This window comes from Oncorhynchus masou, chromosome 17 (assembly GCF_036934945.1).
Source record: "Oncorhynchus masou masou isolate Uvic2021 chromosome 17, UVic_Omas_1.1, whole genome shotgun sequence".
NCBI lineage: Eukaryota > Metazoa > Chordata > Actinopteri > Salmoniformes > Salmonidae > Oncorhynchus > Oncorhynchus masou.
The window spans coordinates 39,992,817-40,007,166 of record NC_088228.1 but is presented as its reverse complement, the minus strand read 5'-3'; the positions used below and the strand labels follow the sequence as shown (position 1 = coordinate 40,007,166).

The following is a 14,350-nucleotide window of genomic DNA, read 5'->3' as shown; positions in this document are numbered from 1 at the left end:
GTGGGAACCACACATGCGGAGATCATCCGTTCACCTACTCTGCGTGTCACAAAAGACACGGCGGTTGGAAACCAAAATCTCACATTTGGACTCATCTGACCAAAGGACAGATTTCATTTACATTACATTACATTTAAGCTTGTGTTTCTTGGCCCAAGCAAGTTTCTTATTATTATTGGTGTCCTTTAGTAGTGGTTTCTTTGCAGCAATTCGGGCCTGATTCACGCAGTCTCCTCTGAACAGTTGATGTTGAGATGTGTCAGTTACTTGAACTCTGTGAAGCATTTATTTGTTCTGCAATTTCTGAGGCTGGTAACTCTAATGAACATATCCTCTGCAGCAGAGATAACTCTGGGTCTTCCTTTCCTGTGGCGGTCCTCATTTAATCATTGAACTTGATGGTTTTTGTGACTGCACTTGAAGAAACTTTAAAAGTTTGATAACTGACCTTTATGTCCTAAAGTAATGATGAACTGTCGTTTCTCTTTGCATATTTGAGGTGTTCTTGCCATAAAATTGACTTGGTATTTTACCAAATAGGGCTATCTTCTGTATACCCCCTTACCTTAAAGCTCAAACGCATTAAAAAGGAAAGGAATTCCACAAATTAACTTTTAACACACCTGTTAATTGAAATGCAGTCCAGATGATGAAGCTGGTTGAGAGAATGCCAAGAGTGGCTACTTTGAAGAATATAAAATATTCTTTGTATAACCATTTTTTGGTTACATTCCATATGTGTAATTTAATAGTTTTGATGTCTTCACTATTATTCTACAATGTAGAAAATAGTAAAAATAAAGAAAAACCCTGGAATGAGGAGGTGTGTCCAAACGTTTGACTGGCACTGTACATGAAGTGGGAGGACTGCCCACACACACACACACACACACACACACACACACACACACACACACACACACACACACACACACACACACACACACACACACACACACACACACACACACACACACACACACACACACACACACACACACACACACACACACACACACACACACACACACACACACAAACAAATGTTGGTTGTGGTACCTGTACAGGTTCCTTGTGTTGAGTCTTGTGTTGGGTCATATGACGGTCCAGCTGTGTGCGGTAGGCGAAGGTGTAGCTGCACTGGGAGCAGCTGAAGTTGTCCTCACTCTTCTCGTGGCGCAGCTTGATGTGCTCCTTCAGGGCAGTGCAGCGTTTGTAGCCCCGCGAGCAGTACGGGCAGGTCAGGAGCTGGGAAAGAGCGTCTGGCGTGCCTGTATATATAGATAGAGAGAAGGAAAATACATTAAATGTGGAAGACCACAGGCCAAATCACTGAGAAGCTCTGCTGTCTCTCTGAAGATAGCATCATTATGAGTAGAAAAAGAAGGTACGAGTTTTACGGTGATGTACCATTCTCGTCTGGGACCCGTCTCTTAGGCATGCTCTTCTGCTCGTCCTCTGGAGCTTCGGGGTAGATGACCGCTGTATCCCCCAACTGTAGCATCTCCTCTACCAGGGCATCCTTACCCCCCTCCTCCTCCTCCCCCCCCTCTTCCCCTTCCTCCTCATCCTCCTCTTCAGAGCCACAGTCCTCCTTCACTGCAAAACAGAAACACAGGGATACGTGGTTTAATATATCATGAAGCTGTTGCAGGTTCAGGTTGTTTTGTATGTCTAGTGGCTCTCTCAAACATTTGTATCTACAAGGAACTCTTTGCATATAACCATAATCTGTCACAGGTTAATGTGGACTAAAATGTCACTGCAAAATAGTAGGGTTCCTTCTTAACTCATCCCCTAAAGCCATGTAAACTTTAAAATCCTTTCAGATCTAGTCTGTAGATTGTGATTCTGTTTAGGCATGTGGAGACATTTATTCCATGAGAGAACAGTTCTCCCTCTGTGTGACTAGTCTCTCAGATAACCACAGGGTTGTGTGACCAGTCTTCCAGACCGCGTGCAGTGTGACAGCAGACAGCTGGAGGGCGCCTCAGGGTCTCTGTAACCTCAATCAGCCTTCAACCAGCTCTCCCTTCACACGGTATAGCCATGACTACAGCACAAGACCCTGGGCCATCTCTCTCTCTCTCTCTCTCTCTCTCTCTCTCACATATCACTCACAAACAAACATACACACAACACATTGGATTTCAATTACACCTGAAAACAGTGTCTAAAAGAATAACAATTCCAACCATGGCCTGAAAATGCAAGGATAAAATGAAAACATGCATATACCAAGTTGATGTAGGCCTATGCCTTAGTAAAACTAAACAAAGTGAAAGGTGTGAAAGTGTGAAAGGTTAAACCATAACCACATATTAGTGTGAAACTCACCCCTCCAAGCCTTCACAATGACTGACTCTTTCCATCTAATACGGTGGCATGAGAACCCTACAAGCTGACGAAGGCTGTCATCGAAACACGTCCATTTGACCTCTGCTGCTGCTAAATAACATAAAATACTATTTCAGTGGGTGCAGGTTTTCCTTTTCTCTGGCCCAGGTCAGGAAGGTCTGCCTGCCATGAGAGTCAGTAGGACTGCCTGCTGGACATCCAAACTGAGATCTCCACCGGCAGCACCCTCCCCTCACTGTCGATCACTTCTTTGTCTCCTTTTTCTTCTCCAGTGACACCTTCTCTCCTCTTCCTCTCCTTTATCTCCTCCTCCCCCCCTTCTCCTCTCCTCCTCCCCCCTTCTCCTCTCCTCTCCTTTATCTCCTCCTCCCCCCCTTCTCCTGTCCTCCTCCCCCCTTCTCCTCTCCTCTCCTTTATCTCCTCCTCCTCCCCTCCTCTCCTCCTTCTCTCCTTTATCCCATCCTCCTCTCCTTTATCCCCTCCTCCTCTCCTCCTCCTCTCCTTTATCCCCTCCTCCTCTCATTTATCTCCTCCTCCTCTCCTCCTCCTCTCCTTTATCCCCTTCTCCTCTCCTCCTTTATCCCCTCCTCCTCTCCTTTATCTCCTCCTCCTACCCTCCTCCTCTCCTCCTACTCTCCTTTATCCCCTCCTCCTCTCCTCCTCCTCTCCTTTATCCCATCCTCCTCTCCTTTATCCCCTCCTCCTCTCCTCCTCCTCTCCTTTATCCCCTCCTCCTCTCATTTATCTCCTCCTCCTCTCCTCCTCCTCTCCTTTATCCCCTTCTCCTCTCCTCCTCCTCTCCTTTATCTCCTCCTCCTCCCCTCCTCCTCTCCTCCTCCTCTCCTTTATCCCCTCCTCATCTCCTTTATCCCCTCCTCCTCTCCTTTATCCCACCTCCTATCCTCCTTCTCTCCTTTATCCCCTCCTCCTCTCCTTTATCTCCTCCTTCTCTCCTTTATCCCCTCCTCCTCTCCTTTATCCCCTCCTCCTCTCCTCCTCCTCTCCTTTAACCCCTCCTCCTCTCCTCCTCCTCTCCTTTATCCCCTCCTCCTCTCCATTAAACCTTCCTTCCCAGCCCCACTAACACCCCACTAAACCTTCCTTCCCAGCCCCACTAAACCTTCCTTCCCAGCCCCACTAACACCCCACTAAACCTTCCTTCCCAGCCCCACTAAACCTTCCTTCCCAGCCCCACTAACACCCCACTAAACCTTCCTTCCCAGCCCCACTAAACCTTCTTTCCCAGCCCCACTAAAACCCCACTAAACCTTCCTTCCCAGCCCCACTAACACCCCACTAAACCTTCCTTCCCAGCCCCACTAACACCCCACTAAACCTTCCTTCACAGCCCCGCTAACACCCCACTAAACCTTCCTTCCCAGCCCCGCTAACACCCCACTAAACCTTCCTTCCCAGCCCCACTAACACCCCACTAAACCTTCCTTCACCGCCCCGCTAACACCCCACTAAACCTTCCTTCACAGCCCCACTAACACCCCACTAAACCTTCCTTCACAGCCCCGCTAACACCCCACTAAACCTTCCTTCCCAGCCCCGCTAACACCCCACTAAACCTTCCTTCCCAGCCCCACTAACACCCCACTAAACCTTCCTTCCCAGCCCCACTAAACCTTCTTTCCCAGCCCCACTAAAACCCCACTAAACCTTCCTTCCCAGCCCCACTAACACCCCACTAAACCTTCCTTCCCAGCCCCACTAACACCCCACTAAACCTTCCTTCCCAGCCCCACTAACACCCCACTAAACCTTCCTTCCCAGCCCCACTAAACCTTCCTTCCCAGCCCCACTAACACCCCACTAAACCTTCCTTCCCAGCCCCACTAAACCTTCTTTCCCAGCCCCACTAAAACCCCACTAAACCTTCCTTCCCAGCCCCACTAACACCCCACTAAACCTTCCTTCCCAGCCCCACTAAAACCCCACTAAACCTTCCTTCCCAGCCCCACTAACACCCCACTAAACCTTCCTTCCCAGCCCCACTAAACCTTCTTTCCCAGCCCCACTAAAACCCCACTAAACCTTCCTTCCCAGCCCCACTAACACCCCACTAAACCTTCCTTCCCAGCCCCGCTAACACCCCACTAAACCTTCCTTCACAGCCCCGCTAACACCCCACTAAACCTTCCTTCCCAGCCCCACTAACACCCCACTAAACCTTCCTTCCCAGCCCCACTAACACCCCACTAAACCTTCCTTCACAGCCCCGCTAACACCCCACTAAACCTTCCTTCACAGCCCCGCTAACACCCCACTAAACCTTCCTTCACAGCCCCGCTAACACCCCACTAAACCTTCCTCCCCAGCCCCACTAACACCCCACTAAACCTTCCTTCACAGCCCCGCTAACACCCCACTAAACCTTCCTTCCCAGCCCCGCTAACACCCCACTAAACATTCCTTCCCAGCCCCACTAACACCCCACTAAACCTTCCTTCCCAGCCCCACTAACACCCCACTAAACCTTCCTTCACAGCCCCGCTAAACCTTCCTTCCCAGCCCCGCTAACACCCCACTAAACCTTCCTTCCCAGCCCCAATAAAACCCCACTAAACCTTCCTTCCCAGCCCCACTAAACACCCCACTAAACCTTCCTCCCCAGCCCCACTAACACCCCACTAAACCTTCCTTCCCAGCCCCACTAACACCCCACTAAACCTTCCTCCCCAGCCCCACTAACACCCCACACCCCACTAAACCTTCCTTCCCAGCCCCACTAAACACCCCACTAAACCTTCCTTCCCAGCCCCACTAACACCCCACTAAACCTTCCTCCCCAGCCCCACTAACACCCCACTAAACCTTCCTTCCCAGCCCCACTAACACCCCACTAAACCTTCCTTCCCAGCCCCACTAAACACCCCACTAAACCTTCCTCCCCAGCCCCACTAACACCCCACTAAACCTTCCTTCCCAGCCCCACTAACACCCCACTAAACCTTCCTTCCCAGCCCCACTAAACACCCCACTAAACCTTCCTCCCCAGCCCCACTAACACCCCACTAAACCTTCCTTCCCAGCCCCACTAACACCCCACTAAACCTTCCTTCCCAGCCCCACTAACACCCCACTAAACCTTCCTCCCCAGCCCCGCTAACACCCCACTAAACCTTCCTCCCCAGCCCCACTAACACCCCACACCCCACTAAACATTCCTTCCCAGCCCCACTAACACCCCACTAAACCTTCCTTCCCAGCCCCACTAACACCCCACTAAACCTTCCTTCCCAGCCCCACTAACACCCCACTAAACCTTCCTTCCCAGCCCCACTAAACACCCCACTAAACCTTCCTTCCCAGCCCCACTAAACCTTCCTTCCCAGCCCCCCTAACACCCCACTAAACCTTCCTTCCCAGCCCCACTAACACCCCACTAAACCTTCCTTCCCAGCCCCACTAAACCTTCCTTCCCAGCCCCACTAACACCCCACTAAACCTTCCTTCCCAGCCCCACTAAACCTTCTTTCCCAGCCCCACTAAAACCCCACTAAACCTTCCTTCCCAGCCCCACTAACACCCCACTAAACCTTCCTTCCCAGCCCCACTAACACCCCACTAAACCTTCCTTCCCAGCCCCACTAAACCTTCTTTCCCAGCCCCACTAAAACCCCACTAAACCTTCCTTCCCAGCCCCACTAACACCCCACTAAACCTTCCTTCCCAGCCCCACTAACACCCCACTAAACCTTCCTTCCCAGCCCCACTAAACCTTCCTTCCCAGCCCCACTAACACCCCACTAAACCTTCCTTCCCAGCCCCACTAAACCTTCTTTCCCAGCCCCACTAAAACCCCACTAAACCTTCCTTCCCAGCCCCACTAACACCCCACTAAACCTTCCTTCCCAGCCCCACTAAACCTTCTTTCCCAGCCCCACTAAAACCCCACTAAACCTTCCTTCCCAGCCCCACTAACACCCCACTAAACCTTCCTTCCCAGCCCCACTAACACCCCACTAAACCTTCCTTCACAGCCCCGCTAACACCCCACTAAACCTTCCTTCACAGCCCCGCTAACACCCCACTAAACCTTCCTTCCCAGCCCCGCTAACACCCCACTAAACCTTCCTTCCCAGCCCCGCTAACACCCCACTAAACATTCCTTCCCAGCCCCACTAACACCCCACTAAACCTTCCTTCCCAGCCCCGCTAACACCCCACTAAACCTTCATTCCCAGCCCCACTAACACCCCACTAAACCTTCCTTCCCAGCCCCACTAACACCCCACACCCCACTAAACCTTCCTTCACAGCCCCGCTAACACCCCACTAAACCTTCCTTCCCAGCCCCGCTAACACCCCACTAAACCTTCCTTCCCAGCCCCAATAAAACCCCACTAAACCTTCCTTCCCAGCCCCACTAAACACCCCACTAAACCTTCCTCCCCAGCCCCACTAACACCCCACTAAACCTTCCTTCCCAGCCCCACTAACACCCCACTAAACCTTCCTCCCCAGCCCCACTAACACCCCACACCCCACTAAACCTTCCTTCCCAGCCCCACTAAACACCCCACTAAACCTTCCTTCCCAGCCCCACTAACACCCCACTAAACCTTCCTCCCCAGCCCCACTAACACCCCACTAAACCTTCCTTCCCAGCCCCACTAACACCCCACTAAACCTTCCTTCCCAGCCCCGCTAACACCCCACTAAACCTTCCTTCCCAGCCCCGCTAACACCCCACTAAACCTTCCTTCCCAGCCCCGCTAACACCCCACTAAACCTTCCTTCCCAGCCCCACTAAACACCCCACTAAACCTTCCTCCCCAGCCCCACTAACACCCCACTAAACCTTCCTTCCCAGCCCCACTAACACCCCACTAAACCTTCCTTCCCAGCCCCACTAAACACCCCACTAAACCTTCCTCCCCAGCCCCACTAACACCCCACTAAACCTTCCTTCCCAGCCCCACTAACACCCCACTAAACCTTCCTTCCCAGCCCCACTAACACCCCACTAAACCTTCCTCCCCAGCCCCGCTAACACCCCACTAAACCTTCCTCCCCAGCCCCACTAACACCCCACACCCCACTAAACATTCCTTCCCAGCCCCACTAACACCCCACTAAACCTTCCTTCCCAGCCCCACTAACACCCCACTAAACCTTCCTTCCCAGCCCCACTAACACCCCACTAAACCTTCCTTCCCAGCCCCACTAACACCCCACTAAACCTTCCTCCCCAGCCCCGCTAACACCCCACTAAACCTTCCTTCCCAGCCCCACTAACACCCCACTAAACCTTCCTTCCCAGCCCCACTAAAACCCCACTCAACACCAACTCACCGTCTACTGCGGACACAACTGTTGCATTTGTGTTGTCGAGAACATTACACAACTGTAACATTTTCCTTGCAGACCTGTACTCCCACAAGACCTGTTAATTGAAATGCACTCCATGTACAACCTCATGAATCTGGTTGAGAGAATGCAAAGAGTGTGCAAAGCCATCATCAAGGCAAAGGGTGGCTACTTTGAAGAATCTCAAATATAAAATATATTTTCACTTGTTTAACACTTTTTTGGCGTTATATGTGTTATTTCATCGTCTTGATGTCTTCACTATTATTCTACAATGTAGAAAATAGTAAAAATAAAGAAAAACCCTGAAATGAGTAGGTGTGTTCAAACTTTTGACCGGTACCGTATAGCCTTTCTTCTTAGTAACACCATAGTAACAGATGCAGATCACATATGTTACAACAACCAATAAGGATAAAAGAGAAACTTAAGCAGGTATTGTAGTGTCCACAACGTATTTATTATTCTGTTCTACACCTCCTGTCTCGATATTGGACTCACACCACACTTATGACACACTCACGTCCTTACAAGCCTTGAGAGAGAGAGAGAGAGAGAGAGAGAGAGAGAGAGAGAGAGAGAGAGAGAGAGAGAGAGAGAGAGAGAGAGAGAGAGAGAGAGAGAGAGAGAGAGAGAGAGAGAGAGAGAGAGAGAGAGAGAGAGAGAGAGAGAGAGAGAGAGAGAGAGAGAGAGAGAGAGGGAGACAGAGAGACAGAGAGGGAGACAGAGAGACAGAGAGGGAGACAGAGAGACAGAGAGGGAGACAGAGAGACAGAGAGAGAGAGAGAGAGAGAGTGAGAGAGAGAACACGAGTGGTGCAGGTGTGCAGGTGTGGCTTCATGACAATGATCAAGAGCAGTTGCTCACCGATTTGACAGCTCCAACGCAGTTACAATTCCGACGCCAAAACATCGGCTATGCGGGTGTCGGCTATCGCCGGTTAACGCTTGATCTGATTGAATCTAGGCCTTAGAGACAATAACGAGGTCATTAAGGTTGATTAAAATGTGACACTAGAGAGGAATGTGACCTGTGTGTGTGTTTGACCTGAGGATGCAATGATACACAGCTCTGCTCTTCCCCTTCACCACCCTTCCTCCACTTCCTCTAATTAACACAACATACTCTGCTCAAACTGGCCTCAGGGCACACACACGACCTGGTTAACATAACTTGGTTATGATGATTTTATTTTACCTTTATTTAACTAGGCAAGTCAGTTAAAAACAAATTCTTATTTTCAATGACAGCCCAGGAACAGTGGGTTAACTGCCTGTTCAAGAGCAGAAAGACAGATTTGTACCTTGTCAGCTCGGGGGTTTGAACTTGCAACCTTCCGGTTACTAGTCCAACGCTCTAACCACTAGGCTACCCTGCCGTAACAAAAGGGAGCTTTTCCTGTATACCGCTCTGTGGGAATTCTCTGACATTTTATATAAAGTTGCTTTGATAGAATCCAACCTGAGAGAGAAACTGAATTCCCATGGATGGTTTTATGTTAGGTAGCATGGATAAGATAAGAAGACACTTGATTCTAGTATGACTGACAGTCAGAGCCTCAGTTTAAAGTCTCAGTCTCCTCCTCTGAAAAGACCTCTTAGTGGTTCCACCACTCAGTGGATCCGAGCCATCGCTTAATACAACCGAAACTTCAGCAGGTAGCTATAGCGTTGCCATGGGGATTAAGCATTTTAAACGGTGCCAGGACCTGTGCCAGGAGGCCCTGGCCCTTCCTGCTGAGAGCAACCCAGAGAGGGACAGGTGCAGCTGGAGAGAGAAGATTCTGCCATAGAATTAGAATAAAGTAGAACGGACATCCCCATTCACCATCCACAATTGCCATGGTCAGAGCTTCTGCCCCCGTTCTACTCATTCTAATTCTATGGGCTCTGCTGCTAAAGGAAGTCTCATAAAAGGAGGGGAGGGGCCCAGGCTACAGGACTCCTGCTAACCCTCAATCCTTTCACTTCCCATGACCTCATTTTTTACCAGCTCTCCAAAACAATCCTGCTCTCTCCACCTCTCTCTCTCTGCCTCTCCCCCTTTCTCTTACTCTCTCGCTATCTTCCTTTCTCTATTTTACTCTCCTTCTCTTTCTCTCTGAGCTCATTCTTCAGAGACCTCTGAGTATTTTCTTCCACATTCTGTAATTATGCTTGATCTCTCTTTGAATTATCAGACTTGAGTAATTCCCATTAAAATACAAAAATGAATGGCAGCAGTCAAAGCCTCAATGGAAAATGTTCAATATCAGTGAGGAGGAACACAGTAAATCATCAGACCTCGGTTCAAATACTATTTGAAATATTTTTAAATACTTTATCTGCGCTTGATTGAGCTTGCCTGGTACAATGGCACTAATATAATAGTTGAAAAGGTGAAAACCTCACCCATCTGGCACTCGAGGGAGGCTAGAACAAACAAACAAAAACATTTGATAGATTTCAAACATTATTTGAACCCACCCAGGTCTGAATAGCGTATGGTGCACCACTGTTTAGGCTTTCCCACACTGCGCTACAACATTTCACACAGACCCAACTGAATGTACAACCCAACATGGGTCCAACTGCAATGGAAATGATATACTGTATATAGAACCCCACATAAAAAAAGCTATAATATACTGTGGCATAAATTCACTGTAGTGTTTCTGCAGACTTTACTGTAGTATTTATATTATAAATACTGTAGTGAAATAAAACTGTAGTGTATTCTATAGTAATACATGTAGTCTTTTGTGGATTGTCTACTGAACCAAAAAATGTACGCAACATGATATTTTATTTCACGAGTTGAAATAAAAGATCCCAGAAATGTTCCATACGCACAAAAACGTATTTCTCTCAAATTATGTGCACAAATTTGTTTACATCCCTGTTAGTGAGCATCCTACTTTGCCAAGATAATCCATCCACCTGACAGGTGTGGCACATCAAAAAGCTGACTAAACAGCATGATCATTACACAGGTGCAACTTGTTCTGGGGACAATAGAATGTGCAGTTTTGTCACACAACACAATGCCACAGATGTCTGAAGCTTTTAGGGAACATGCAATTGGCATACTGACTTCAATAATGTCCACCAGAGCTGCTGGCATAGAATGTAATGTTTAATTCTCTACCATAAGCCACCTCCAATGTCATTTTAGAAAATTTAGCAGTACAGCCAATCAGCCTCACAACCGCAGACCATGTGTAACCACGCCAGTCCAGGACCTCTACATCCGGCTTCTTCACCTGTGGAATCGTCTGAGACCAGCCACCCGGACAGCTGGTGAAAGGCGTTTGGAAATTGCTCCCAAGGATGAACCAGACTTGTGGAGGTCTACAATGTCTTTTCAGAGGTCTTGGCTAATTTATTTTGATTTTCCCATGATGTCAAGCAAAGAGGCACTGAGTTTGAAGGTAAGTCTTGAAATACATCCACAGGTACACCTCCAATTGACTCAAATGATATCAATTAGCCTATCAGAATCTCTTAAAGCCATAACATCATCTTCTGGAATTTTTCAAGCTGTTTAAGTTAAAGGCACAGTCGACTTAGTGTATGTAAACTTCTGACCAACTGGAATTGTGATACAGTGAATTATAAGTGAAATAATCTGTCTGTAAACAATTGTTGAAAAAATTACGTGTCATGCACAAAGTAGATGTCCTAACCGACTTGCCAAAACTATAGTTTGTTAACAATACATTTGTGGAGTGGTTGAAAAACGAGTTTTAATGACTCCAACCTAAATGTATGTAAACTTCCGACTTCAGCTGTACATATTCACAGTTTTGTATACAGTACAGTTGTCACGCCTGCACCCGCTCTCCCTATCCAGCGTTCAAAGGCCAGAGATGCATGAAACCAATGCTTTTACGGTTACAGAAGTCAACAAATGAGAGTGCCTGGGGAATGGGAGTGGTGCTGGGGGCTGCAGGGCCTGGGTTAACCTCTAAATCACCAAAGGAACAGAGGAGGAGTAGGCTAGCTAAGGCATATTGATCAGGGCTGGAGGCTCTACAGTGAAATAAGACAAAAATGACTAGCCAAAACAGCAATAGACAAGGCATATTGGCATGTGTAGCTGCGTGATCAAAGGGTCCAGTGAGCAGTTAGGCTAGCTGGAGGCACGACGATTCAGATTATTAGCTGGCCAGGGCTAGCAGCAGGCTAGCAGATGGGCCTCAGGGGGACATCGCAACAGGAGAGTTTGTTGAAACCCCCTCGGTCGGTTATGTCTGCAGACCAATTGTGATGGATCGGCGGGGCTCCGTGTCAGCAGCAAAGGGTCCAGGCCAATTGGCAAAAGAGGTAATTGAAGCTACCTGGTGCTTCGGGGGACGTTAGAGACGTTAGCCAGGAGTAGCCACTCGGATGATCTGGAGCAAAGGTTCAGAGTTTGCGGTAGGAATCCGGAGATGTGGTAGAGAAAAGCAGTTCGATATGCTCTGGGTAGATATCACGCTGTGCAGGCTGGCAGTCCTCGTTAACGGTGATGACCGCTAGCAGTGGCTAACTGACTACTAGCTAGTAGCTAGTTAGCTTCTGAAGGGGGTTCCGTTTAAAAAGTGTAAAAATAGCAGATCCATACCACATTGGGTGAGGCGGGTTGCAGGAGAGTATGTTCAGTCCATAGATGGAAAATTTTATAAAAAAATAATACAAATATATACGAAATATATACGAAGAAAAATGATGTATACAAGGCACGGGACAAGACAATCAAAAACAGACTGCTACGCCATCTTGGAAACCATTCAGCCTCATTTACTGCCTTTTTAAAAAACATAGCTGACATGGCTGACTTGATTAAACAAATGTGGTTTCTACTGACAATTGAGATGTACAAACTATGGCATAAGGGGGCGACGAGCTGATAAGAGGCAATCTGTAATTTCAATTAAGATTTTAACGAGCGAGCTGGGATGGACATAGTTAATATAACTATTTGTTCAGAACTTTTGAAATGTACAGTGACAGAATTCCGAACATGGGCTGTTCCTACAGTATTCTCCCTGTACACCAAGTCAGAACCGTAGGATAAATAAAGGGGGCATATAAGCAGATAATGAAAGCTCTTACAATATTAGATCATTACATTTCTCTAAAACAGGCTATAGGCTACATGTTCAAGTCAGAACAAATGGAGAAGTTAAGGGGGGAAATGGGACCAAATTACTAATACTAATAGCCACTAATAGCTTACTACACAATATACACTTAGTATTACTTTCTTAGCTACAGAATACATATCTCCTTGGCATATTACATCATTTATGCAGCAGCATACAAGACATTTTTGGACACACCTTGTTGTGCTTTGTTACTTGAACAGGAAGGTGGTGCAGGGGTCCTTCGTGGGTTAACTTTGTCATCAAACGTTTTCATCAAAGTCTGGCTTTCTCTGGATTTATGGTGCTTCAAGACAACTGGGAACTCGGACAAAAACAAGGTTGAATCATGATGACGTCAGTGATCTTCAGGTCGGACCTTTTAGGAGAGGCCAGAGTTTCCGACTTGCAATTCCGAGTTGGATGACCGTTCAAAACATATTTTCCCAGTCGGAGCTAGTTTTTTTCAGAGTTCCCTGTTGTTTTGAACTTACTGAAATCTGATTTCCCAGTCCTGAGTTTCCAGTTGTTCTGAGCGTGGCAGAAGTCATGCTGGATTGACACCATGGCCAATATTGAATGTTTATAATTTTAAGCTTGGAAAAGACACCCTTAAACCCAGACTTGGGACCACACACCCACTCCACTGAATAGCAGGCTAGTGATTGCTTTGCAATGCTTGTTGTTAGTCACTGATCCCATCCAAACCACTCATTGTTGAATTAGCGATTTCCAACTTGTTGTGTAATGATTATGTCCAATGGCCGATGAGAACTGATACATTTTATCTATAATTTCTCTACATTAATTCTCTTCATTATGACAAGGATTAAAAAGGATTTGCAAATAGACTGTCGACTTGATTCATAATGATGACTGCTAGCTTGCTCGCTAAGATTTTGAAAGTCCAATCAAAGCTGCTGTAGATATAACATGATTTGACATAATTTTATCTGTGGCCAATTGACCTCGAGCCTTCTTGGATGGGCGCTTCTAATGTAAATCTATGGCAGCACCCAAGGGGCTTGAATATTCTAGCTATACCCATAAATTTAGCGGTAACATAATGTCCCCATGAGTGACTGAACACTGAGCCAATCACGGCACAACTAGAGAACATGACCAACCCCTACGCTCTGTATTTTCTTCTGGCTGCCCCACCACCACAGAAAGCACTGGGTTAGGCTGAAACACCTGCATTTTGGAGCTGCCTTACTCAAGGAAGCACTCACTTTTTTGCATACTGATATGTGACATGTACAGTATTAATGCCAAAATAACATGCAAAACAAACACCCTCCAGGGTTTTTCTTCACTTGAGATTTTTGGTTCCAACCGACGTGTCTTTGTGAGATGCAGAGTACTGAACTGATGATCTCAGCATGTGTGGTTCCCACCGTGAAGCAAGGAGGAGGTGTGATGGTGCTTTGCTGGTGACACTGTCAGTGATTTATTTAGAATTCAAGGCACACTTAACCAGCATGGCTACCACAGCATTCTGCAGCGATACGCCATCCCATCTGGTGTGCACTTAGTGGGACTATAATTTGTTTTTCAACAGGACAATGA

The 14,350-nt window shown here is 47.5% G+C and overlaps 1 protein-coding gene across 4 annotated transcripts in view; it reads right to left on the bottom strand.

The window, feature by feature from the left end:
• LOC135559035 (zinc finger E-box-binding homeobox 1-like) overlaps window positions 1-14,350 on the bottom strand; it is a 104,234-nt gene that overhangs the window by 11,345 nt on the left and 78,539 nt on the right. For all 4 annotated transcript variants that reach the window (XM_064993348.1, XM_064993349.1, XM_064993351.1 and 1 more), the window contains exons 3-4: window positions 1,411-1,599; window positions 1,060-1,271 (exon numbers count right to left, since the gene is read on the bottom strand). In XM_064993348.1, the coding sequence (XP_064849420.1) occupies window positions 1,060-1,271; window positions 1,411-1,599 (401 nt within the window). The remainder of the gene's footprint in view (window positions 1-1,059; window positions 1,272-1,410; window positions 1,600-14,350) is intronic.